General features: G+C 43.0%; 2 protein-coding genes across 2 annotated transcripts in view; one reads left to right on the top strand and one right to left on the bottom strand.

Annotated features, from left to right (window-relative positions):
- The window catches only part of LOC117373688 (troponin C, skeletal muscle), a 277,430-nt gene that overhangs the window by 142,988 nt on the left and 108,188 nt on the right, over positions 1-26,254 (bottom strand). The window lies entirely within an intron of this gene.
- The window catches only part of lamb2 (laminin, beta 2 (laminin S)), a 35,353-nt gene continuing 34,061 nt past the window's right edge, over positions 24,963-26,254 (top strand). Inside the window, exons 1-2 of the mRNA XM_055223226.1 lie at positions 24,963-25,111; positions 25,462-25,525. Of these exons, the coding sequence (XP_055079201.1) occupies positions 25,486-25,525 (40 nt within the window). The 5' untranslated portion in view covers positions 24,963-25,111; positions 25,462-25,485. The remainder of the gene's footprint in view (positions 25,112-25,461; positions 25,526-26,254) is intronic.

Below are 26,254 nucleotides of genomic sequence, written 5' to 3'. Positions count from 1 at the left end.
TAAACAGAAATAAACGCCTGTGACTGTGAATGAAACACGTGAAAAATGTTTACAAAAAGATAAAAGAATAATTGGTAAGCAGCACACCAGATGAAATAAGATCAGGTTTATTCTTAACAAAGAATGCTCCTTGCCTGTTTGTTGTTTGGGTCTTTGCATTGTATACCTCTAAATATATTTTTAGAGGTTTTATTTCTTTGAAGTGCCATGAAAAGATGCATCCTTCAGTCATTCAGCGACCCAAATCCTAGTCGTTTTCCACTGTGAAAACCATGTCGGGTGCTGGTACGGAGAACATCCAAGCCATCAATGCCTCCGTGCCAGCGCCGTGCCAGGCAGAGACAAGAGGTCAAATGGAGGGCCCGGCAAGTCCCACTACAGCGAGAAGTGGCATTAGGATGAAACATATCAAGATCAGGCAGAGTTTCACTGGATGACTGAACGATGCGCTGGGATCATGTGTTCTTAAATCAAAGACAGCAAAGCGCTCTACTGTTATTTTGTTCATCTGTTTTGCTCTAAAAGAAGGATTTAACTTATTTGCTGGGATAGTAATGGAAAATTGTAAACTTATGGGATGGGAGGTGGGTATCAAGTCTTAATATAATGCATTCAGCAGTTTTATTTTATTTTATTTTTTAAGAATATCTTTTTTGTGTTGGCTGCCTATCAGTTAAGTATAGTTCAGGGCACCGCTTAAACCACAAACAGGATCTGTCTGCACAGTGTCTCTCACCACAGCAAATAATAATAATAATAATAATAATAATAATAATAATTAAAACTGCAAGCAGTGATAAAGGCCCTCGCCACCCCTTGCGACCGCGGGGTACATGCCACCGCGGAGATACTGCCTTTCGTTCCCCATTACATCGCGCCTCCCCCCAAAATTAGCGACTGAGTAATACTACTCCATTCATTCGAATGGGACCATTTATCACATTGTCACGCCTGAACAGTTGGAAATAGAAGTTTGTCTTCATTGGCTTTTTTGTTCAGTATGATGAGAGGAATATGTGTACCAAATTTCAATGGTCTCTGACAGAGTAAATATTTTTCATCCTATTTAACCAAAACCCATGTATTTCAATGAGAAATGTCAGACGTTGCCATGGCAACACCTTTAAAAATAGAGGTATTTTACGTACCATTTAAAATTTCAAGGGGGCGCTGTGGAGCACTGTAATATTTGACATATGTGAATTGCATATCTATGCACTCAGATTAAGATTTTGAACAAAAGGTATATTAATGCCGGGAATGAGGACACTGCATGTTTTAGTTACGGGCCATATAATATTTCAAAAAACTTCTTTTTTCTTTGCAGGCTAGCCACATCCACATTTTATAAATTAGAAAATTCCAAAAGAGTTCCCTATAATCCCACTTGGGTCTAGTAAATTGTGACCATTTTGCAAGTTTCTTGAATGAAAATCCACGGCATAAATATCCAAATGTGAGAGGTAAAATTTTGAAAAAATGGGGTTCCGCCCACAATGGCCGACTTCCTGTAGGGTTTAGGGTGGGGTCATAATATAATTTTTTACTTGTCTTGACATGTCCTATGTTTGTACCAAATTTCATTTGTCTACGATGAAAAAGGTCTCTCATTGCTGCAATGTATTTCAAATTTTGAGGTGGCGCTATTGAGTCATTTTGAAACATTAATTTTTTTGAATATAAAAATAATAAATTTTTCACCAACCTTGAATTTTGGGTCCAATAAAATTGACTTTTCGTTAACGTTCAGGGGGTCAAAAGTGGATTCAAAGTCGCGACCAAAATAAGAATAATAATAATGGAAACGCATTTTCCACCCATTATTTTTCTCCTAAACCATAACAGCTACAGTCATGTGACTTTCTCACATTGTGCCCCATCACAAATAACGTCCCTGTGAATTTATTCACACGTCCACGTCAAAGCGTTTGTCTTCTACGAATTTTTGAAAATGAAATTTGAAGAGGGCGCTAGAGAGCCATTTTGTGAGAGAGTGCCTTGATTTGCATATCATTGCGTTCAGCTCACAAATGTGCATAAACGCTGTATTAGCGTTTTCCCAACAAAAAATGTGTGAAAGAGAAATATTTTATTGAAATATTCCAAAATTTGTGATTTTGTTGAAAATTCACCCTGACCACACCCAAAGTCATAATCAAAATGTAATTGTTAATCTTTAATCACACATGGGTTTAGTGGGATTTGGCCAAATTTGAAGTGTTTGTGATGAAAACTGTGCGAGAAAATGTCCTGAATGTGAGGGTGTGCACTTTTGTCGTTCCCGGGTTTGATCCAATATGGCCGACGTCCTGTACATTTTAGGGCGGGGCCATAATATCATTTTTGTCACGTCCTGACATGTACTATTTTTTTTATGTGAGTTTCAGATTTTTAAGTTGACTTTTTTCCGAGTCGGGCTCCCATTGGCCCCATGAAAATCAAAGTTTGAGGTGGCGCTACCGAGTCGTCTTTCGTTATTTTTTCTGGGGGTCTTTTGTGACAATTAGAGCTCGTTGAGTTCAAATTTTTGACACCACTCACTGCCATGTCGGGGCGTGTTTACTACTTGATTTTTGCCATTTTCCACGCTCCGGACGCGGTTTTAATGAGTCCCTCGCCGGGACGGAGTCCCAGGCTCGGGCCTAATAATAATAATAATATAAAGACTGAAAGAGAAAAATACATTATACTTTGCCTTCCAAACCCACTAAAAATCCACAGATTACCTGCCTCTCTTGGGCATATAAGACCAAAAATCAGATATTAATATTGGGCTATCTAATTATACTAGTTATCTGACAGTGGTTAAAAGTTCACCAACATCTGATTAGTATCAGATATTTTTAGAAACTTAAATAGCATAAAGGACATGTAAACTGCACAGTTTTTAGCATTTTCTTTGACAATACAGACTTTAAGATTTGTTATTGTGACAGGCCTGATTATGATGTCTCTCACCAGGACTGGAACTGTGTCCTGGTCCACTTGAACTGGCCTGGGTGCCTGAAGCCAGTGAGTCCAGGGAACAGAGGTTGAACTCAGAGTCTGGGGTGCTCATGATGACGTCTACACGTCCAAACAGGACGTCTGAGAAGTGTTCCACGTCGGGCAGAATCAAGTGCTCAATACTGATGGAAGAACAAACACAAGGGAAAAATAATAAATTGAAGTGGATGTACTAGATTTTTTTCATGTAATAAAGTAAAATTAGTTTTGCCTCAGTACAGATACATTGGAAAAGCAGCTCAAGGTCAAAAGTAGTCCGCATCTAATAAGGCATTTTTATCGTTCGCAAACCAGGAAAATAATGGACTGTTAGCATGCTAAATCCACACTGGTCTCTGAAAATTGTGAAAAGCAAATATAAACTTGTCGCTGTCAATAATTAGAATGCTAGCTAGGAATGTGTTCAGAAAGTGGGAAAGACTTTGCAAATACACTGCTTGGATAAATCCATGTGGCGACTTTTTTTGGGGCCAAATAGGTCCTCTCCTGCGGTTGTTTAGGTCTAGGTTCAGCAACAGTCTGTGCTCAAAGAATGAGGTCAGCTGACACCTGAATATACTGAATGACCAGGTTATTCCATCAATGGATTTTTTCTTCCCTGATGGCACGGGCGTATTCCAAGATGACAATGCCAGGATTATCGGGCTCAGATTGTGAAAGTGTGGTGGAAAATGATGTCTCATGCTCCTGAACCAGAGTCCAGACCTTAACCCCATTGAGAATCTTTGGGATGTGCTGGAGAAGCTTTGTGCAGCGTCAGACTCGACCATCAATGTAAGATCTGGTTGGAAAATTAATGCAACACTGGATGGAAATAACTCTTGTGACATTGAAGAAGCAAACTCGAAACAATGCCACAACGAATGTGTGCCATAATCAACCTTTGTTCTTTAAACTACACTGCCTGGTCAAAAAAAAATGTTCTACAGTCTTAAGAATGTGAAATTAGGTACAGGGTCTTTAAAGAACAGGTATCGATTTTTATTTTCCCAGTACAGATATGTTGAATAAGCAGCTCTTGAGGTTAAAATAAGTCCACTGTGTACTGTCTGAATCCAATTATAAAACGTTTTATTGTCCAAGAATCAGAAAGTGCGAGGTTAGCATGCTAGTTGTTGCTGTTAGTATTACTGTAACAATAAAACTCTGCTTTGGCCTCTGAAAAGTTGTGGAAAGTGCTTAAACTCATAGCTGTGAATAATTAGGATGCTTGTAATGTATAAGGTAAGTGAGGAATGACTTTGAACCACTGTAGCACTCTTTTTCATGTTTTCAAGACAGTAAAAATGAGATGATAAGTGCAGGCATAGTGCAGCTTTAATGACTAGTTTAGTATTTGGCTATTTGCTGATATGATCCTGGGGAAAAAAGTAGTTTGGGAGAGTACTGCTGCAGTACTGAGTAACTAACGCCTTCCTTCCTTATGTTTGTGTTTCTGGCGCCCTCTTGTGGCTCACAGCTCTATACTGACAGCCAGGTGCGTCTGGTTCGGTCACAGACCCCTGGTACATCTCCAAATAACTGCTCAAAGCCACGTTGTAGGTAGTCTGTGGACAGAGGGGGCAGAGTGTGCCTGGGGAGACAACAAGGAAACTGTTTTTACTACACTTAATTACTATATTCACTTATCGTTCAGTAAATGAAAGTTGGAACTAGAGCTGCAACGGTTATTCAATAATCGTAGTTGTATTTGGATCATCTTAATTGTTATCTGGACTCTAAGGGGTCAAATAATTTACTTCTATGACTAGTTATCCAACCAATAAGAATTCCCCAGGATCATATCAGCAAATAGCCAAATACTAAACTAGTCATTAAAGCTGCACTATGTTTGCACTTATCTAATTTTTACTGTCTTGAAAACATGAAAAAGAGTGGTCCAAAGTTATTCACTTACCTTATAGCAGGCATGACAAAACTGTGGCCCGGGGGCCAAATGCAGACCAATTTTTCTTGGCCCTCAAGCTTCCACATGAATTGGCCCATATTACCTTGAACTTGTACTTTTTACAGTATATTTCTGAAAATCTACTTTAACAAGCCCATATCAAATATTTAATGTGTCCCATTGAGGATGTAAGCGTGAGTAAAGGTCTAGTGGTTCAGCCTAACATAATAATAACAGATTTGAAGTATTCACTGTATTGGTGACCAATACAGTGAATACTTCAAACGGCCCTCAGCTTTGTTTGCGTTTTTATATGTGGCCCTTAATGAGAAAAGTTTGGACACCCCTGCCTTATAGAGATTAATTCCTTACTCCATTCAATCTCAACAAAAATAAATGGCTGCAAAAATGACACCTTGTCTCTTCTTCTGTTAAACAATAAATAATTTAGAATAACACTGACTACACTGAGGAGTGCAGATTTTTGGCCGGGTACTTCGATGGGTACTTGGAAGGGTATCCATTTGGCGAATTGTGACACGGTGTCATGATGTCAGTTTCCCTGTCCTCCCGTGCTCTCTCCCCCTCCCCTACCTGCGTGTCTGGAGCTGGGTGGAGTGCCTGACTCCTCCCGTGCACACCTGGGGTGCATCAGCCTAATCACCACCACCTGCTGCTGAGTACAAGAAGGCTTGGCAGTCTACACTCGGTGCCAGACCGTCCGCGTGTAAAACGTGAATGTTTCTTGCTAAGCTTTGTTATATGGTACTTTCCGGCAAATGCTCATTTGGATTTATGCACCCTCCAGATTCCTGCCTCTACTCGCCCAGCTCCTGCCGCCACGTTCCAGTCCCGGTATCGCTTCCAGCTCGTCTTGTCTCCTGCTCGTCTCGTCTCCTGCTCGTCTCGTCTCCTGCTCGTCTCGTCTCCTGCTCGTCTCGTCTCCTGTCCGGTCCTGGTCTCTGGTTTGTCACCCGCTCCCCGCTCTGGTCTTCGTCTGATCCGCCTGCCCTGGTACCGCACCTGCTTCTATCCCCGTCCTGGTCCTGTCCTGCCCGCCTCTACCTGCACCGCACCCGCCTGACCCGTCTCCCGCTCCCCGGTTCCTGTACCTGCTCTTGTGACCTGTTTAAAGACTGCGTTTTCACCGCTGTAAATAAACACTGTTAAAACTGCTCTGGTCTGCATCCTTTGGTCCTATCCGCACCGTTACGACAGAACGGTCTGGCCACTATGGACCAAGCAGGCTCAGATCCGGACCAGACGCGCCGCCTCACGCACTCTCACCCCGAGGCGGTGCTGGGTCAGCATGAACAATCCATTCGAACTCTATTGGAGCTAAATCAGACATTGTCCCAGCAGGTGGCACAGCTTAACCACCAGGTGGCCGCGCTCCTCGTCACCCCGCCTGCTGCAGCTGGAGCGCCGCCACGCCTCCCGGAGCCGAGAGGCACGGATCCGGAGCCGTATGCTGGACAACCTCACCTCTGTCGCGGATTCCTGTTCCAGTGCGAGTTCATGTTCCAGCAATGCCCTTCTCGTTTCAGCTCGGGGGCCACCAAGATCCGATATATATGTGGATTACTCCGGGGCAGAGCTCTCCAGTGGGCAGAGGCGCGCCTAATGAAGACGTCTGTGGATAGCCTGGATTTTAATGAATTTGTGTCCACGTTTAAGCTGGTGTTTGACCACCCGCACTACCAGGACAATGCTGCCTCCCGGTTATTGACTCTCAGCCAGGGCTCCAGGACGGTAGCGGATTATTCCATTGAATTCTGGACACATGCGGCGGAGCTGGACTGGACGGACAGCGCGCTGCGGGCTGTGTTTGTGCGGGGCCTGAACGAGACTTTGAAAGATGAATTGGTTTCCCGGGACGAACCCCCCGACCTGCGGAGCCTCATCTCCCTCACTCACCGTATTGACAACCGGCTACGGGCTCGTCGCCGAGAGAGACGCCGGTCACCGGTCCCGCCGGAGCCACGCGCTGCCCCGCCCCCGCCAGATGAGCCCATGCAACTCGACAGGACCCTTGTGTCGGCCGAGGAGCGTCAACGGAGGCGTCGCCTGGCCGGGGCTTGCCTCTACTGCGGTGAGCGCGGACATTATGTGGTCACTTGCCCAGTTCGGCCAAAAGGGGGGGCCCACCAGTAGCGCTGGGAGTACTGGTGGGCGAGCAACACATCCTGGACTCTACTAATAGACTGCGGCTCAGCGCCACCCTGTGCGTTCGCACAGAGACTTTATGCGTTTCCGCCCTTATCGACTCCGGGGCTGAGAAGGACTTTATTGATGCCCAAGTCGCGGAGCAGCTCGGGGTCTACCTGGAGCCCCTCGAACGCCCCTTAAATGCCCAGGGGCTCAATGGACGTTTTCTGGGGCACATCACCCACATCACAGAACCTGTCACCGTGATTCTGTCCGGCAACCACCAAGAGAACCGTCAGTTTCATGTCCTGTCCTCCTCCGCTTCTCCTCTGGTCCTTGGTTACCCCTGGCTACGCGCCCACAACCCTGTTTTCGATTGGGCCAGGGGCGGAGTTTCGGGCTGGAGTCCCGATTGCCACGCCAAGTGCCTTCGGTCCGCCCTCCCTCCGGCCGGGAGGTCCGTTCCTGTCGCTGATCCGTCCCCAGACACCCCCAATCTGTCCTCGGTGCCTGCTGAATATCACGACCTGGGGGAGGTTTTTAGCAAGAGCAAGGCCCTCTCTTTACCGCCCCACCGTCCATATGACTGCGCCATTGACCTCCTGCCGGGTGCCCCACTACCATCTAGCAGGCTATATAACCTGTCTAAACCTGAACGCGAGTCAATGGAGGACTATATCCGTGGGTCCCTGGCTGCCGGAATCATCCGCCCGTCCACTTCACCCGTGGGAGCGGGGTTCTTCTTTGTGGCTAAGAAGGACAAATCCCTGCGGCCTTGCATTGATTACCGGGGTCTGAACAATATAACCGTAAAGAATAAATACCCGCTTCCCTTACTGGACTCGGCATTTACGCCCCTCCACGGTGCGACCATCTTCTCAAAGTTGGATTTGCGGAATGCGTACCACCTGGTGCGCATCAGGGAGGGAGACGAATGGAAGACGGCCTTCAAGACACCCCTGGGACATTTCGAATACTTGGTTATGCCCTTCGGTCTCACCAACGCCCCTGCCGTATTCCAAGCCCTCATCAACGATGTGCTCCGTGATTTCCTTAACCGATTCGTCTTTGTTTACTTGGATGACATCTTGATTTTCTCGCGGTTCCCCCAGGAGCATCATCAGCACGTTCGCCAGGTTCTCCAGCGCCTCCTCGAGAATAAACTGTTCGTGAAAGCTGAGAAATGCGAGTTTCACGCAGAGGAGGTCAGCTTTTTGGGCTTCATTGTGGGGCGGGGCCAAGTAAGAGCTGACCCTGAAAAGATCCAGGCTGTCACTGAGTGGCCCGTTCCTACCAGCCGGAGACAGCTCCAGAGATTTATCGGCTTTGCCAATTTTTATAGACGTTTCATCCGGGATTTTAGTAGGGTTATCTCGCCCTTAACTAAACTCACCTCTCCTGCTTTGCCGTTTGCCTGGTCTCCTGAGGCGCAGACAGCCTTCGAGAAGCTTAAGAGACTATTTACCTCCGCTCCCATCCTGCACCAGCCCGACCCTTCACGGCAATTCATCGTGGAGGTCGACGCCTCCGACTCGGGAGTGGGGGCCGTGCTTTCGCAGAGGTTCGACCCCCACAACCGCCTCTGTCCCTGCGCCTTCTTTTCCCGGCGATTGTCCTCGGCCGAGGTCAATTATGATGTGGGGGATCGGGAGCTCCTTGCCGTAAAGCTGGCCTTGGAGGAGTGGCGCCACTGGCTCGAAGGGGCGGAGCAACCATTCATCGTCTGGACCGACCATAAAAACTTGGAGTACATCCAGTCCGCCAGGCGCCTCAATCCCCGTCAAGCTCGTTGGTCCCTCTTCTTCAGCCGCTTCAACTTTCTCCTCACCTACCGCCCCGGATCTCGGAACGTCAAACCAGATGCCCTCTCCCGCCAGTTCGCCCTGGAGGATAGCCCGGTCACCGCAGAAACAATTATCCCTTCCTCGTGTGTGGTGGCCGCGGTCCATTGGGATATCGAGGACACCGTCCGAGAGGCCCAGACCAACGACCCCGACCCAGGTAACGGCCCTCCAGATAAACTGTTTGTTCCCGATTCTGTCCGGTCTCAGGTGCTCCAGTGGGTCCATGCCTCCCGTTTCGCCTGCCATCCTGGTGCCGGTCGCTCTCTCTCCCTCCTCAGGAGACGCTTCTGGTGGCCCACGATGGACACAGACACCCGGGCTTATGTCGCCGCCTGCCAGGTATGTGCTCGGGCCAAGGCCTCCCACTCACCCCCTTCTGGTCTCTTGCATCCTCTCCCAGTTCCTCGTCGCCCTTGGTCCCACATCGCCTTGGACTTCGTGACGGGCCTTCCCCCTTCCCAGGGGAACACGGTGGTTCTCACCATTGTGGACCGCTTCTCCAAGGCCGCCCATTTCGTTGCCCTGCCTAAGCTCCCCACAGCCAAAGAAACTGCCGACCAGCTGACCAGTCATGTCTTCCGACTCCACGGCATCCCGGTGGACATCGTGTCCGACAGAGGGACCCAATTCACCTCTCAGGTATGGCGGTCTTTCTGCGACAGTTTGGGGGCCACGGTTAGCCTCACGTCCGGGTTCCATCCACAATCTAATGGGCAGACGGAGCGGGCCAACCAAGACCTGGAGTCGGCCCTACGGTGCACAGCCTCCGCCAACCCCGCGACCTGGAGTACTCACCTACCCTGGATAGAGTACGCTCACAACTCCCTCGTGAGTTCCGCCACTGGTATGTCCCCCTTCGAGGCATCGCTGGGATATCAACCCCCTCTCTTTCCCACGGAGGAGAGGGACCTCGCCGTCCCGTCTGTTCAGCGCCATCTCCAGCGCTGTCGCCGGATCTGGAAGAAGGCCAGGGCGGCCCTTCTTCGGGCTGGAGCGCGCACTAAGGCGACGGCCGATCGCCACCGTGTCCCGGCGCCCGTATACCAACCTGGCCAGATGGTTTGGCTCTCCGCCAAGACGGTCCCGCTGAAGACGGACTCCCGTAAGCTGTCCCCCCGATTCCTGGGACCGTTTAAGATCATGAGGATCATAAATCCATCGGCGGTGCGCCTCCAGTTACCCCCGTCTCTCCGGATTCATCCGACCTTTCACGTCTCCCAGGTTAAACCAGTCCGGACCAGCGACCTGTGCCCTCCGGCCGATCCCCCACCGCCCGCCCGAGTCATTGACGGCCACCCGGCGTTCACCGTCCGCCGCCTGATTGACGTTCGTCGCCGTGGTAGGGGCCTCCAGTACCTCGTCGATTGGGAGGGTTACGGTCCGGAGGAGCGATCCTGGGTGCCCAGGGCACGCATTCTGGACCCCGACATGGTGAGAGACTTCCACCGCGCTCATCCTGACAAGCCTGGGGGTCCACCAGGAGGTGGACCTTAGGGGGGGGGTACTGTCATGATGTCAGTTTCCCTGTCCTCCCGTGCTCTCTCCCCCTCCCCTACCTGCGTGTCTGGAGCTGGGTGGAGTGCCTGACTCCTCCCGTGCACACCTGGGGTGCATCAGCCTAATCACCACCACCTGCTGCTGAGTACAAGAAGGCTTGGCAGTCTACACTCGGTGCCAGACCGTCCGCGTGTAAAACGTGAATGTTTCTTGCTAAGCTTTGTTATATGGTACTTTCCGGCAAATGCTCATTTGGATTTATGCACCCTCCAGATTCCTGCCTCTACTCGCCCAGCTCCTGCCGCCACGTTCCAGTCCCGGTATCGCTTCCAGCTCGTCTTGTCTCCTGCTCGTCTCGTCTCCTGCTCGTCTCGTCTCCTGCTCGTCTCGTCTCCTGCTCGTCTCGTCTCCTGTCCGGTCCTGGTCTCTGGTTTGTCACCCGCTCCCCGCTCTGGTCTTCGTCTGATCCGCCTGCCCTGGTACCGCACCTGCTTCTATCCCCGTCCTGGTCCTGTCCTGCCCGCCTCTACCTGCACCGCACCCGCCTGACCCGTCTCCCGCTCCCCGGTTCCTGTACCTGCTCTTGTGACCTGTTTAAAGACTGCGTTTTCACCGCTGTAAATAAACACTGTTAAAACTGCTCTGGTCTGCATCCTTTGGTCCTATCCGCACCGTTACGACACACGGCCATTTTATGGTTCAGATACAGCTGCCTGTGATTATACACTTGGCCAGTAGGTGGTTTCGTGCACACAAGAAACTTCCAGAAATGAATCCAATTGGTACCGGGCCACCGGCCGTCCAAGAAATAATAAATTATTTCCGTTGTATTTATTATCTGAGTCTGAAAAATCGTTTAGTTTGAAAAATCTTTTATTTTGAAAAATGACCGGATTCTCTCGGTTACATTTCCGTCACTTGAGCGCCGACAACTTAACCACTTAGCGTTCCGACGGCCCGCGCGCGTTACACGTTACAACTTTACAGCAATGTACGTGTATTTCTGCGTCACCCACACAAACAATCTACACATCAAATGAAAGCTACGGCATTCATCTTTCTGAATATGTAAACTATTTACACCTCGAATCACCACAGTGCTGACAGGAAAGACGTTTTTACAGAGAAGTCAGAAATGTGGATTTGGACTTCACTTACCATTGAGCGCTCTGGTTCTGTCAAACATCAACATATTCACACAAAGTTGGTCTCATTTGTTCCGTAAAGGTCCAGAGAATATAATCCAGTCAAGAAATTATGTCCACAAAGGAAGTTAGAGCCTCCATGTCCAATCTGCTGCAGGAAAGTGAAATCTGTTCCGTCACTTCTCCGCGTAAAAACACGAGACTGGATATAAAGATCCGCGCGTAAAATTACGCGCGCGTATTGCGTAATTTTACGCACTGTTTTGCGTTTTAAACATGACGAAACGGACAAAACAAAGGAAGTACGCGACCGAGGACACTGTGGATGTTTGTACAAGTTAAACTAGAGCAGGGGTCGGCAACCTGTAACACGCAAAGAGCCATTTGGACCCACTTTCCACGTAAAATAAAACACTGGGAGCCGCAAATACTTTTTGACATCTAAAATGAAGATAACACTGTGTATAATAATAATAATATAACGGAATAATGTAGGTTTTATTTTCACGGACAAGCCTTCTACACGTGGCAGATAAATATGGCAAAAACAACTTAAGTGCATTAAAAAAATACAACTCACCAAACCGCTGCATCAGTGTGAGCTCTGCACTGATTATGTCTACTCTGCTCCGCAGTTTCTTTAAAAAAAAAACAACAACAAAACTCTAAAAAGCGTATCTTTTAATCCCAGGTGCTTATTCTCCATGTGCCAAAGCAGTTTTGAAGGTTTCATTGCCTCATTTGCTTTTCCCGCATATTACACAGAGCGGACTCTGCACGTGAGACTCACCTGTAGCGACAAACCCAGATTTTAAGTAGGCATTGTCTGTTAAATTGATCTTTCTTTTTCTTGGAGGTCGTAGTCTCCTCTTCTGGCTCCTCAGTTGTCCTTTTCCCCTTTGTTAAAATCTCTCCAAAGACTTTTGTTTTGGCTCATTTTCACTCGCTTGTGGCTCTACTTTTGTGCGTCGTGTCTGATGTGTTATACGTGATACGTCATCGCGGAGACAAGAGCAGATAATAAACTTGCTACTACATCAAATAGATTTCTGTGGCGATTTCCAGCAGGATTTTCATGATACATCTACGGACGAGCTTATTAGTGTGTCATGTCTGAAAATCAGGGCTCTTTACGCAGCACTGTGAGCTGTGTCAGTGTCTGTGTCTGTGTCTGAGACATGTGCGGTGTTTGTTTTGAACATTGTTCCGCGAGTGTGACGCTTATTTTGAGCAACGAAAAATAAGAAAATATAATTTTATTTTAAGATCATAATAATCTTCCAATTTAAACTACAACAAAAAAGAGCTAACACAAATAAAATACACTTCAGCCACGCAGAGCCGCAGTATAAGGCTGAAAGGAGCCGCGGGTTGCCGACCCCTGAGCAAGACTGAAGTCATCATCTTTGACCCACAGAAACAGAAAGTGTCAGTAGTCTCCAGTCTCTCTCTCTCTCTCTCTCTCTCTCTCTCTCTCTCTCTCTCTCTCTCTCTCTCTCTCTCTCTCTCTCTCTCTCTCTCTAAAACCTTCAAATCAGGCTAGAAATCTAGGGGTAATAATGGACTCAGACTTTAACTTAAACAGCCACATCCAATCAGTAACATCTGCAGCTTTTTACCATCTGAAAAAATTGCAAAAATCACAGGTATACTGCCAAAACCAGACTTGGAGAGACTTATCCATGCATTTGTCTCCAGTAGGTTAGACTACTGTAAAGGCCTGCTCACTGGCCTCTCCAAACGAGCCTTGTGTCCAGCTAGAGGCGTCCAGTGCGTCCTTGACACCCTGGTGTGAACGCAGCATAAGATGGTGCGTGCAGTACATCCAGAACACTGCTGCGCAGGTCCTGACTAGAACCAGGAAGCATAAAGTAAACCAAGACTAAATCAGGACTAAAACAGGTCTAAACCACATCTAAACCAAGTCTAAAACAGGCCTAAAAGAGGTCTCAACGAGATCTAAACCTTTCTCAAGACTGACAGAAGTGTAATCATTAAAGGGCCTGCACCAGATAAAGTTTTCCTTGTGGAGATGATGTATTGTTTAGTAAAAGCTGCAAAAATCAGGGACTGATCCTTTAAAGTAAGAAATTAATTATGCAGTGACACGTCCACCAGGGGGAGCCACGAGCTGCCTGTCAAATCTGCAGTGAGAGACTGAAGTGTATTTGGACATTTTAATACAGAGTGGGTAGTTTGGGAGTATCCGTGTTCCCGCCCGTTTCACTCCTCTGGTCCAGTTTTAGGGCTGGTCCACTTCTGGTCCACTTCTGGTTCTGGTCCATTTTTGGCTCAGATCCGGGCTCAGGGACAAAGGCAGACTGTCCTGGGGCAGCTGGGAATGTGCCCGGATCAGATCAGTTACCATGGAAACACAAGTCAGGAGCTGGAATACTGTTTACAATATTCATCTGGACTGAAGACTGAACCAGGAACAGGACTAAGACTAAAACAAGACTAAAACAGGATTAAAACAGTACTACAACAGGACTAAAACAGGACTAAAACAAGACTAAAAGAGGACTACAACAGGACTAAAACAGGACTAAAACAAGACTAAAAGAGGACTACAACAGGACTAAAACAGGACTAAAACAAGACTAAAACAGGACTACAACAGGACTAAAACAGGACTAAAACAGTACTACAACAGGACTAAAAAAGGACTAAAACAATACTAAAACAGGACTACAACAGGACTAAAACATGACTAAAACAGGACTAAAACAGGATTAAAACAGTACTACAACAGGACTAAAAAAGGACTAAAACAATACTAAAACAGGACTAAAACAGGACTAAAACATGACTAAAACAGGACTAAAACAGGATTAAAACAGTACTACAACAGGACTAAAACAACACTAAAACAGGACTACAACAGGACTAAAACAGGACTAAAACAGTACTACAACAGGACTAAAAAAGGACTAAAACAATACTAAAACAGGACTACAACAGGAGTAAAACAGGACTACAACAGGACTTAAACAGGACTACAACAGGACTAAAACAGGACTAAAACAGGACTACAACAGGACTAAAACAGGACTACAACAGGACTAAAACAGGACTACAACAGGACTTAAACAGGACTACAACAGGACTAAAACAGGACTACAACAGGACTAAAACAAGACTAAAACAAGACTAAAACAGGATTAAAACAGTACTACAACAGGACTAAAACAGGACTAAAACAAGACTAAAACAGGACTACAACAGGACTAAAACAGGACTAAAACAGTACTACAACAGGACTAAAAAAGGACTAAAACAATACTAAAACAGGACTAAAACAGGACTAAAACATGACTAAAACAGGATTAAAACAGTACTACAACAGGACTACAACAGGACTAAAACAAGACTAAAACAGGACTACAACAGGACTAAAACAGTACTACAACAGGACTAAAAAAGGACTAAAACAACACTAAAACAGGACTACAACAGGACTAAAACAGGACTAAAACAGGACTAAAACAGGACTAAAACAGGACTAAAAAAGGACTAAAACAATACTAAAACAGGACTACAACAGGACTAAAACAGGACTACAACAGGACTTAAACAGGACTACAACAGGACTAAAACAGGACTAAAACAGGACTACAACAGGACTAAAACAGGACTACAACAGGACTAAAACAGGACTACAACAGGACTTAAACAGGACTACAACAGGACTAAAACAGGACTACAACAGGACTAAAACAAGACTAAAACAAGACTAAAACAGGATTAAAACAGTACTACAACAGGACTAAAACAGGATTAAAACAAGACTAAAACAGGACTACAACAGGACTAAAACAGGACTAAAACAGTACTACAACAGGACTAAAAAGGACTAAAACAATACTAAAACAGGACTACAACAGGACTAAAACATGACTAAAACAGTACTACAACAGGACTAAAAAAAGGACTAAAACAATACTAAAACAGGACTACAACAGGACTAAAACAGGACTAAAACAGGACTAAAACAGGATTAAAACAGTACTACAACAGGACTACAACAGGACTAAAACAAGACTACAACAGGACTAAAACAGGACTAAAACAAGACTAAAACAGTACTACAACAGGATTAAAACAAGACTAAAACAGGACTACAACAGGACTAAAACAGGACTAAAACAGTACTACAACAGGACTAAAAAAGGACTAAAACAATACTAAAACAGGACTACAACAGGACTAAAACATGACTAAAACAGGACTAAAACAGGATTAAAACAGTACTACAACAGGACTAAAACAGGACTACAACAGGACTAAAACAAGACTAAAACAAGACTAAAACAGGATTAAAACAGGACTACAACAGGACTAAAACAGGACTAAAACAAGACTAAAACAGGACTACAACAGGACTAAAACAGGACTAAAACAGTACTACAACAGGACTAAAAAAACGACTAAAACAATACTAAAACAGGACTACAACAGGACTAAAACATGACTAAAACAGGACTAAAACAGGATTAAAACAGTACTACAACAGGACTAAAAAAGGACTAAAACAATACTAAAACAGGACTACAACAGGACTAAAACAGGATTAAAACAGTACTACAACAGGACTAAAACAGGACTAAAACAAGACTAAAACAGGACTACAACAGGACTAAAACAGGACTAAAACAGGACTAAAAAAGGACTACAACAGGACTAAAAAAGGACTAAAACAACACTAAAACAGGACTACAACAGGACTAAAACATGACTAAAACAGGACTAAAACAGTACTACAACAGGACTAAAAAAGGACTAAAACAATACTAAAACAGGACTACAACAGGACTAAAACAGGACTAAAACAGGACTACAACAGGACTTAAACAGGACTACAACAGGACTAAAACAGGACTAAAACAGGACTACAACAGGACTAAAACAAGACTAAAACAAGACTAAAACAGGACTAAAACATGACTAAAACAGGACTAAAACAGGACTAAAACAGGACTACAACAGGACTAAAACAGGACTACAACAGGACTAAAACAGGACTACAACAGGACTTAAACAGGACTACAACAGGACTACAACAGGACTAAAACAGGACTACAACATGACTAAAACATGACTAAAACAGGACTAAAACAGGACTAAAACAGGACTACAACAGGACTAAAACAGGACTACAACAGGACTAAAACAAGACTAAAACAGGACTACAACAGGACTACAACAGGACTAAAACAGGACTACAACAGGACTAAAACAAGACTAAAACAAGACTAAAACAGGACTAAAACATGACTAAAACATGACTAAAACAGGACTACAACAGGACTAAAACAGGACTAAAACAGGACTACAACAGGACTAAAACAGGACTAAAACCAGACTAAAACAAGACTAAAACAGGACTAAAACATGACTAAAACAGGACTAAAACAGGACTAAAACAGGACTACAACAGGACTAAAACAGGACTACAACAGGACTAAAACAGGACTACAACAGGACTTAAACAGGACTACAACAGGACTACAACAGGACTAAAACAGGACTACAACATGACTAAAACATGACTAAAACATGACTAAAACAGGACTAAAACAGGACTACAACAGGACTAAAACAGGACTACAACAGGACTAAAACAAGACTAAAACAGGACTACAACAGGACTACAACAGGACTAAAACAGGACTACAACAGGACTAAAACAAGACTAAAACAAGACTAAAACAGGACTAAAACATGACTAAAACATGACTAAAACAGGACTACAACAGGACTAAAACAGGACTAAAACAGGACTACAACAGGACTAAAACAGGACTAAAACCTGACTAAAACAGGATTAAAACAAGACTAAAACAGGACTAAAACAGGATTAAAACAGGACTAAAACAGGACTACAACAGGACTACAACAGGACTAAAACAGGACTACAACAGGACTAAAACCTGACTAAAACAGGATTAAAACAAGACTAAAACAGGACTAAAACAGGATTAAAACAAGACGAAAACAGGACTAAAACCTGACTAAAACAAGATTAAAACAAGACTAAAACAGGACTACAACAGGACTAAAAAAGGACTAAAACAATACTAAAACAGGACTACAACAGGACTAAAACATGACTAAAACAGGACTAAAACAGGATTAAAACAGGACTAAAACAGGACTACAACAGGACTACAACAGGACTAAAACAGGACTACAACAGGACTAAAACCTGACTAAAACAGGATTAAAACAAGACTAAAACAGGACTAAAACAGGATTAAAACAAGACTAAAACAGGACTAAAACCTGACTAAAACAGGTTTAAAACAAGACTAAAACAGTACTACAACAGGACTAAAAAAGGACTAAAACAATACTAAAACAGGACTACAACAGGACTAAAACATGACTAAAACAGGACTAAAACAGGATTAAAACAGTACTACAACAGGACTAAAACAGGACTACAACAGGACTAAAACAAGACTAAAACAAGACTAAAACAGGATTAAAACAGGACTACAACAGGACTAAAACAGGACTAAAACAAGACTAAAACAGGACTACAACAGGACTAAAACAGGACTAAAACAGTACTACAACAGGACTAAAAAAGGACTAAAACAATACTAAAACAGGACTACAACAGGACTAAAACATGACTAAAACAGGACTAAACAACAACAATTCTCAGGTTATAAAATTAACTATGAAAAATCATTAGCCCTTCCAATTGGAGATATAACAGACAGTATAACATGCTTTCATCCTTTTAAGGTAACTACAAATGGGTTTAAATATCTTGGCATATACTTTTCTACAGATTTAAATAAGTTAATTAAAAATAATCTTTTACCTGCAATTGCAAAGATTAAAACTGACCTCCACAGATGGACGCCTCTGTCATTATCTTTGATGGATCGGGTAGCAGTTATAAAAATGAATGTTCTTTCTCGCTTGCTGTATATAATACAAATGCTACCTTCATATATCTCTTCTAAAATCTTCAAACAAATACATAGTGCTATAAGAGCATTTTTGTGGAACAACAAGCGACCTAGAATGGAACTTCAGAAACTTCAGCTGCCCATCCAGAAAGGAGGCCTTGGGATTCCAAATTTCCAATTCTATCACTGGGCATCACAATTAAAATTTGTTTCAGAGTGGGTTAAAAATGGCCTGTTCTGTTTTCCTGATTTAGAAGGAATTGGCTTAGATACTGCACAGCTAGAATATCTCCCCTTTTTATGTTTGGAAAAAGTATATGCTAATATTAAAAACAATTATATTCTTAAAAATATCTGCAAATCTCTTAGTGCTATCCGTAAACACTTTAGTATTGACAAATATTCGTTTTCAGCACCTATTGCTAATAATCCAGATTTTCAACTCACCTGTACTGATTCTGGCTTTAAAGAATGGAGGGAAGTAGGTATTACAAAAATATCAGATCTCTATGTAGATGATTTTATAAAGTCATTTCAACAATTAAAAAATGAATTTAATCTCCCACAAGCTCACTTCTTTCGATATTTGCAAATTAGAAGTTATCTCAATTCTATTACATATTACAAAAATGGTGTAAAAAACAGTATTTTGGATAATATTTTTATAAAAGCTGTTGTGCTTAAAGATAAAATTATAACAAATATATATGACCATATTAATATGAATACAGGTGTAGTTATTAATATTAAGAAAAGTTGGGAATATGATTTTGGTGTTAAATTGGATGATCAACAGTGGATCAAAGTACTAAATGATGCAAAACAAATCACTAAATCAAATAAATCTCATGAAGTACAGTATAAAATTATTAATAAAATGCATGTGACCCCTGTAACTCGGAGTAAATATGAAACTTGCACAACACTTTGTTTTAAATGCAAAAAGGAAGCAGGAACCTATTTTCATTTAATGTGGTCATGTCCAATTATTCTTTCATTTTGGTCTTCAGTTCTTCAGGAAACTGAAAAATATCTTGGAGTAAAATTACCTGAAGACCCTAAGGCTTGTATATTGGGTATAAACAACTATACTCGAGAAACAAAAATGCTTAATGTTATTATGTACGCTGCACGCCTTTCTATACTCCAGGTATGGATCCAGGAACAATCTCCCTCCCTCACCCTCTGGCGTGAAAAACTTCTATCAATTTTGCCTTATGAAAGGCTTTACAATGTCCTTGAAGGAAAGCTAGACTCTTTTGTTAAGGACTGGTCGCCCCTGCGTGAGTTTTTAGGCCCAGAATGGCAGACAATAACACATATAGGTATGGACTAAAAAAGTTAAATGGGTAATAGATTCCCTGTGTTTTGTTTTTTTTTTTGTTTTTTTTTTGTGAAGTGAATCTGAAGTAGACCAGATTATTGATATTTTATGTTATAAAGGCTCCTTTTGGTATGATATTGTCCCCCTTGTGTGTGCTTATTTGGTGTTGGTGTGTTGTTGTTGTTTTTTTTTTGTTTGTTTTTTTTTGTGTGTTTTTTTTATATTTGTGTTATCAGTAGATATGTATTCAGTTTGTTATTGTGAAATATCATGTAAATAAATAGTTTAAAAAAAAAACAAAAACAGTACTACAACAGGACTACAACAGGACTAAAACAAGACTACAACAGGACTAAAACAGGACTAAAACAAGACTAAAACAGTACTACAACAGGATTAAAACAAGACTAAAACAGGACTACAACAGGACTAAAACAGGACTAAAACAGTACTACAACAGGACTAAAAAAGGACTAAAACAATACTAAAACAGGACTACAACAGGACTAAAACATGACTAAAACAGGACTAAAACAGGATTAAAACAGTACTACAACAGGACTAAAACAGGACTACAACAGGACTAAAACAAGACTAAAACAAGACTAAAACAGGATTAAAACAGGACTACAACAGGACTAAAACAGGACTAAAACAAGACTAAAACAGGACTACAACAGGACTAAAACAGGACTAAAACAGTACTACAACAGGACTAAAAAAACGACTAAAACAATACTAAAACAGGACTACAACAGGACTAAAACATGACTAAAACAGGACTAAAACAGGATTAAAACAGTACTACAACAGGACTAAAAAAGGACTAAAACAATACTAAAACAGGACTACAACAGGACTAAAACAGGATTAAAACAGTACTACAACAGGACTAAAACAGGACTAAAACAAGACTAAAACAGGACTACAACAGGACTAAAACAGGACTAAAACAGGACTAAAAAAGGACTACAACAGGACTAAAAAAGGACTAAAACAACACTAAAACAGGACTACAACAGGACTAAAACATGACTAAAACAGGACTAAAACAGTACTACAACAGGACTAAAAAAGGACTAAAACAATACTAAAACAGGACTACAACAGGACTAAAACAGGACTAAAACAGGACTACAACAGGACTTAAACAGGACTACAACAGGACTAAAACAGGACTACAACAGGACTAAAACAAGACTAAAACAAGACTAAAACAGGACTAAAACATGACTAAAACAGGACTAAAACAGGACTAAAACAGGACTACAACAGGACTAAAACAGGACTACAACAGGACTAAAACAGGACTACAACAGGACTTAAACAGGACTACAACAGGACTACAACAGGACTAAAACAGGACTACAACATGACTAAAACAGGACTAAAACAGGACTAAAACAGGACTACAACAGGACTACAACAGGACTACAACAGGACTACAACAGGACTAAAACAGGACTACAACAGGACTACAACAGGACTAAAACAGGACTACAACAGGACTAAAACAAGACTAAAACAAGACTAAAACAGGACTAAAACATGACTAAAACATGACTAAAACAGGACTACAACAGGACTAAAACAGGACTAAAACAGGACTAAAACAGGACTACAACAGGACTAAAACAGGACTAAAACAGGACTAAAACCTGACTAAAACAGGATTAAAACAAGACTAAAACAGGACTAAAACAGGATTAAAACAGGACTAAAACAGGACTACAACAGGACTACAACAGGACTAAAACAGGACTACAACAGGACTAAAACCTGACTAAAACAGGATTAAAACAAGACTAAAACAGGACTAAAACAGGATTAAAACAAGACTAAAACAGGACTAAAACCTGACTAAAACAGGATTAAAACAAGACTAAAACAGGACTACAACAGGACTAAAAAAGGACTAAAACAATACTAAAACAGGACTACAACAGGACTAAAACATGACTAAAACAGGACTAAAACAGGATTAAAACAGGATTAAAACAGGACTACAACAGGACTACAACAGGACTAAAACAGGACTACAACAGGACTAAAACCTGACTAAAACAGGATTAAAACAAGACTAAAACAGGACTAAAACAGGATTAAAACAAGACTAAAACAGGACTAAAACCTGACTAAAACAGGATTAAAACAAGACTAAAACAGTACTACAACAGGACTAAAACAATACTAAAACAGGACTACAACAGGACTAAAACATGACTAAAACAGGACTAAAACAGGATTAAAACAGTACTACAACAGGACTAAAACAGGACTACAACAGGACTAAAACAAGACTAAAACAAGACTAAAACAGGATTAAAACAGGACTACAACAGGACTAAAACAGGACTAAAACAAGACTAAAACAGGACTACAACAGGACTAAAACAGGACTAAAACAGTACTACAACAGGACTAAAAAAGGACTAAAACAATACTAAAACAGGACTACAACAGGACTAAAACATGACTAAAACAGGACTAAAACAGGATTAAAACAGTACTACAACAGGACTAAAAAAGGACTAAAACAATACTAAAACAGGACTACAACAGGACTAAAACAGGATTAAAACAGTACTACAACAGGACTAAAACAGGACTAAAACAAGACTAAAACAGGACTACAACAGGACTACAACAGGACTAAAAAAGGACTAAAACAACACTAAAACAGGACTACAACAGGACTAAAACATGACTACAACAGGACTAAAACAAGACTAAAACAAGACTAAAACAGGACTAAAACATGACTAAAACATGACTAAAACAGGACTACAACAGGACTAAAACAGGACTAAAACAGGACTACAACAGGACTAAAACAGGACTACAACAGGACTAAAACCTGACTAAAACAGGATTAAAACAAGACTAAAACAGGACTAAAACAGGATTAAAACAGGACTAAAACAGGACTACAACAGGACTACAACAGGACTAAAACAGGACTACAACAGGACTAAAACCTGACTAAAACAGGATTAAAACAAGACTAAAACAGGACTAAAACAGGATTAAAACAAGACTAAAACAGGACTAAAACCTGACTAAAACAGGATTAAAACAAGACTAAAACAGGACTACAACAGGACGAAAACAGGACTAAAACAGGACTACAACAGGACTAAAACAGGACTACAACAGGACTAAAACCTGACTAAAACAGGATTAAAACAGGACTACAACAGGACGAAAACAGGACTAAAACATGACTAAAACAGGACTAAAACAGGACTACAACAGGAGTAAAACAGGACTAAAACAGCACTAAAACAGGACTACAACAGGACTAAAACCTGACTAAAACAGGATTAAAACAGTACTACAACAGGACTAAAACAGGACTAAAACAAGACTAAAACAGGACTACAACAGGAGTAAAACAGGACTAAAACAGCACTAAAACAGGACTACAACAGGACTAAAACATGACTAAAACAGGATTAAAACAGTACTACAACAGGACTAAAGCAGGACTAAAACAAGACTAAAACAGGACTACAACAGTAGTACAACAGGACTAAAACACGACTAAAACAAGACTAATACAGGATTAAAACAGTACTATAACAGGACTAAAACAGGACTAATACAGGACTAATACAGGACTATAACAGGACTAAACCAGGATTTAAACAGGACTAAAACTGGACTAAAGCAGGATTAAAACAGGACTAAAACAGGACTAAAGCAGTACTAAAGCAGGGTTTTAGTCCTGTTTTAGTCTTGTCAAAGACTAAAACAGGACTAAAACAGGACTAAAACAGGACTAAACCGGGGGCTAAATTGGGGGCCTAAACCAGGGCTAGACTTGGACCAAACTAGGACTAAACCAGAACTGAAAGAGGATTAAAACAGGATTAAATGGGGACTAGACTTGGGCTGAAAGGGTCTAAACCAGGACTACAAGACTGGATAAGGACTAAATGAGGATTGAACCAAAACTATGCCAGTGTGGGATTGTTCACATTATTAAGCCCCACTGCTAAACGTTTTAGCCAGAAATAGATAAAATCATGTATTTTTGTTTTTTGGTCATATGTAAAATGTATTCATAATTCAGTACCAGACCCTGAACCAGACCCTGAACCAAACACTGGGCCAGTCCCTGGGCCAGTCCCTGGGCCAGACCCTGGGCCAGTCCCTGGGCCAGAGCCCCTGAGGTTCAGCACCTGGACTCGCAAATGAAAAAAACAAACAAAACAAAAACAGGACTTTATACGATACTAAACCGTGACTAAACCAGAACTAAAATAGTTGCCCTATCACCAGAATAGTATGTGCGCGCGGGCGTGGGTCTCTGTGTGTGTGAGTGTGTGTGTGACAGTAGCAGACACCTGTTGAATGTGGGGCTATATGCGCTCATGCTACTCATTCGCGTGATCAAAAGAAATGTGATTTGGTATAGACCAAAAAATTATAAAACACACAAACAAGGACTTGCAAGACGTTATAGTTGATTATTATTATTATTGTTGTTGTTGTTATTATTATTATTATGGACCAGACCATTTCAGAATAGTCCAGACTGAGCCAAACAGAGATTTGCTACAGTCTGACAAACGCCATTTTAAACGTTTCATTTGGTCGGATTTAGTAGGTGGTGCAGAACCTCCTACTAAATATGACCTCATTCAGTCCTGGTTTAGTCCTAATTCAGGCCTGTTTTAAACCTGGTTTAGACCTGGTTTAATTCTGGTTTAGACCTGGTTTAATTCTGGTTTAGTCCTGGTTTAGTCCTGATTTAGTCCTGATTTAGTCCTAGTTGAGACATGGTTTAGTTCTAGTTTAGACCTTATCTAGCCCTGGTTTAGTCTTTGTTTAGTCCTGGTTCAGTCCTGGTTTACTTCTGGTTTAGACCTTGTTTAATCCTGGTTTAGATCTGGTTTAGACCTGGTGTAGTCCTGGTTTTAACCTGTTTTTGCCCTGCTTTAGACCTGGTTTAGTCCTGGTTAGCCCCGGGGGAGGCTGGAGGTCTGTACCCGGCGCAGGCGCGCCACAGGCGGCAGACAGACGGGACAGGTGGTCCATAAAGCACCCACCCCCCGAGGCTCCGAGGCTCCGCTCCGGGAGTCCAGCGCGGGCTTTCTCCGTCTCCATCTCCTCCACCTCCTCCACAAACAGCGGCAACAAGTGAAGCCGAGCGGAGGAGCCTGAGGACAGCTCTCCCTCACTGCGCCTCCTCCTCCACAGCGCAAAACACCACCACAGACTCCACACGGACACAAGTGGAGCTACACCCCCGGAGCAGAGGGGCGCCTAACCCGGGACAGGACACACTACTACCCCGGGAACAGCAGCTGAACCATCGGACCATCATCACGGTAAGAGCCAAACCACGAACGTGAAAAGAACCGGGCGCGAGTGGAGTTTAAAGTTTAGTAAAGCTCACGAGCGCGTGCCAGTCCCACACAACAGCGCGTAACAGGATCAGGTCCAGAGCGCGCACGGGACTTTCAGCGCCAGGGTTCATTTTTAGAAACCTTTTTAAAGAGTTTGAGCGCAAAGCAACCGACATTTGGCCCGTGTCTGTCGCATTGTTTATTGTTCCGAGCCCCAAACCCTCCGGTAGGACAGTTTCCCTCCGGTAGGACAGATTTCTCCGGTAGGACTGTTTCCCTGCTGTGGGACTGTTTCCGTGTCCCCGTGTCTAACGTCGGTGTTGTGTCCGCAGGTTGCAGCCGGAGCCCCCAAGAGCATGGCAGCGATGAGCCCGGCCCTCCTCACTCTTCTGTGGGGTAAGTCAGTGCACGATGCCCGCTGCTTTGAGTCTCTCCGCTCCACCTCCGTAACCTGCAAAAACCCTTCACAACCATCTTCAGAAGTGAATCAGTGAACCGGATCAGAGCCGAATCAGTCTGACCGCCTGGCCCCGGAGTTCACGCGCTGGTCCCGGGGTCTGTCAAGCTGTAGTCCGGTGTGGACGTATTTAAAGCTCCTATTTTACACTAAACTGACTCTTGTAGCAAGTCATGCACTAATGTTGTTCTGTCCTCAAAAACAGACCTAGAGTTGTGTTTTGTTTCATTCACACATGTTTGAGTAACACTTTATTAGTTTATTAGTCTGTCTATATCTCTAAAGCTCAAATGCTCTGTTCCACTTTGTGATGTCATGAAGTGGTAGTTTTCAAGTTAACAGCTCCTTTTACCTTTAGTTCAGTAGAGATTGGAAATTCCAGAGCTGAAACCATTTAAATGATTCTAGTGAAGGTGTGTGGAGTTTAAAAACACAGTGGAGCACTTCCTGTATTACCACATGGTGAAATAACAAGGTGGAACAGAGTGTTTTCTCTTTGAAAGGACAGGGCTATGGTAGAATCGGCTCCAAACACAAATGTTTGACCTGGTTCATGGTTAATATCTCTATAATTACTGGGTCTGTCCACAGGAAACTCAAACTGTTCTAAAGAGAATTTCTATTTCTGCTGCAGCTTGAATCAGGCCTGAGAGAGGACCAGAGGGAGG

The sequence above is a fragment of the Periophthalmus magnuspinnatus genome, chromosome 7 (assembly GCF_009829125.3).
Source record: "Periophthalmus magnuspinnatus isolate fPerMag1 chromosome 7, fPerMag1.2.pri, whole genome shotgun sequence".
Lineage (NCBI taxonomy): Eukaryota > Metazoa > Chordata > Actinopteri > Gobiiformes > Gobiidae > Periophthalmus > Periophthalmus magnuspinnatus.
Note: the sequence above shows the minus strand (reverse complement) of the source record. Positions and strands in the feature narration are given on the sequence as shown.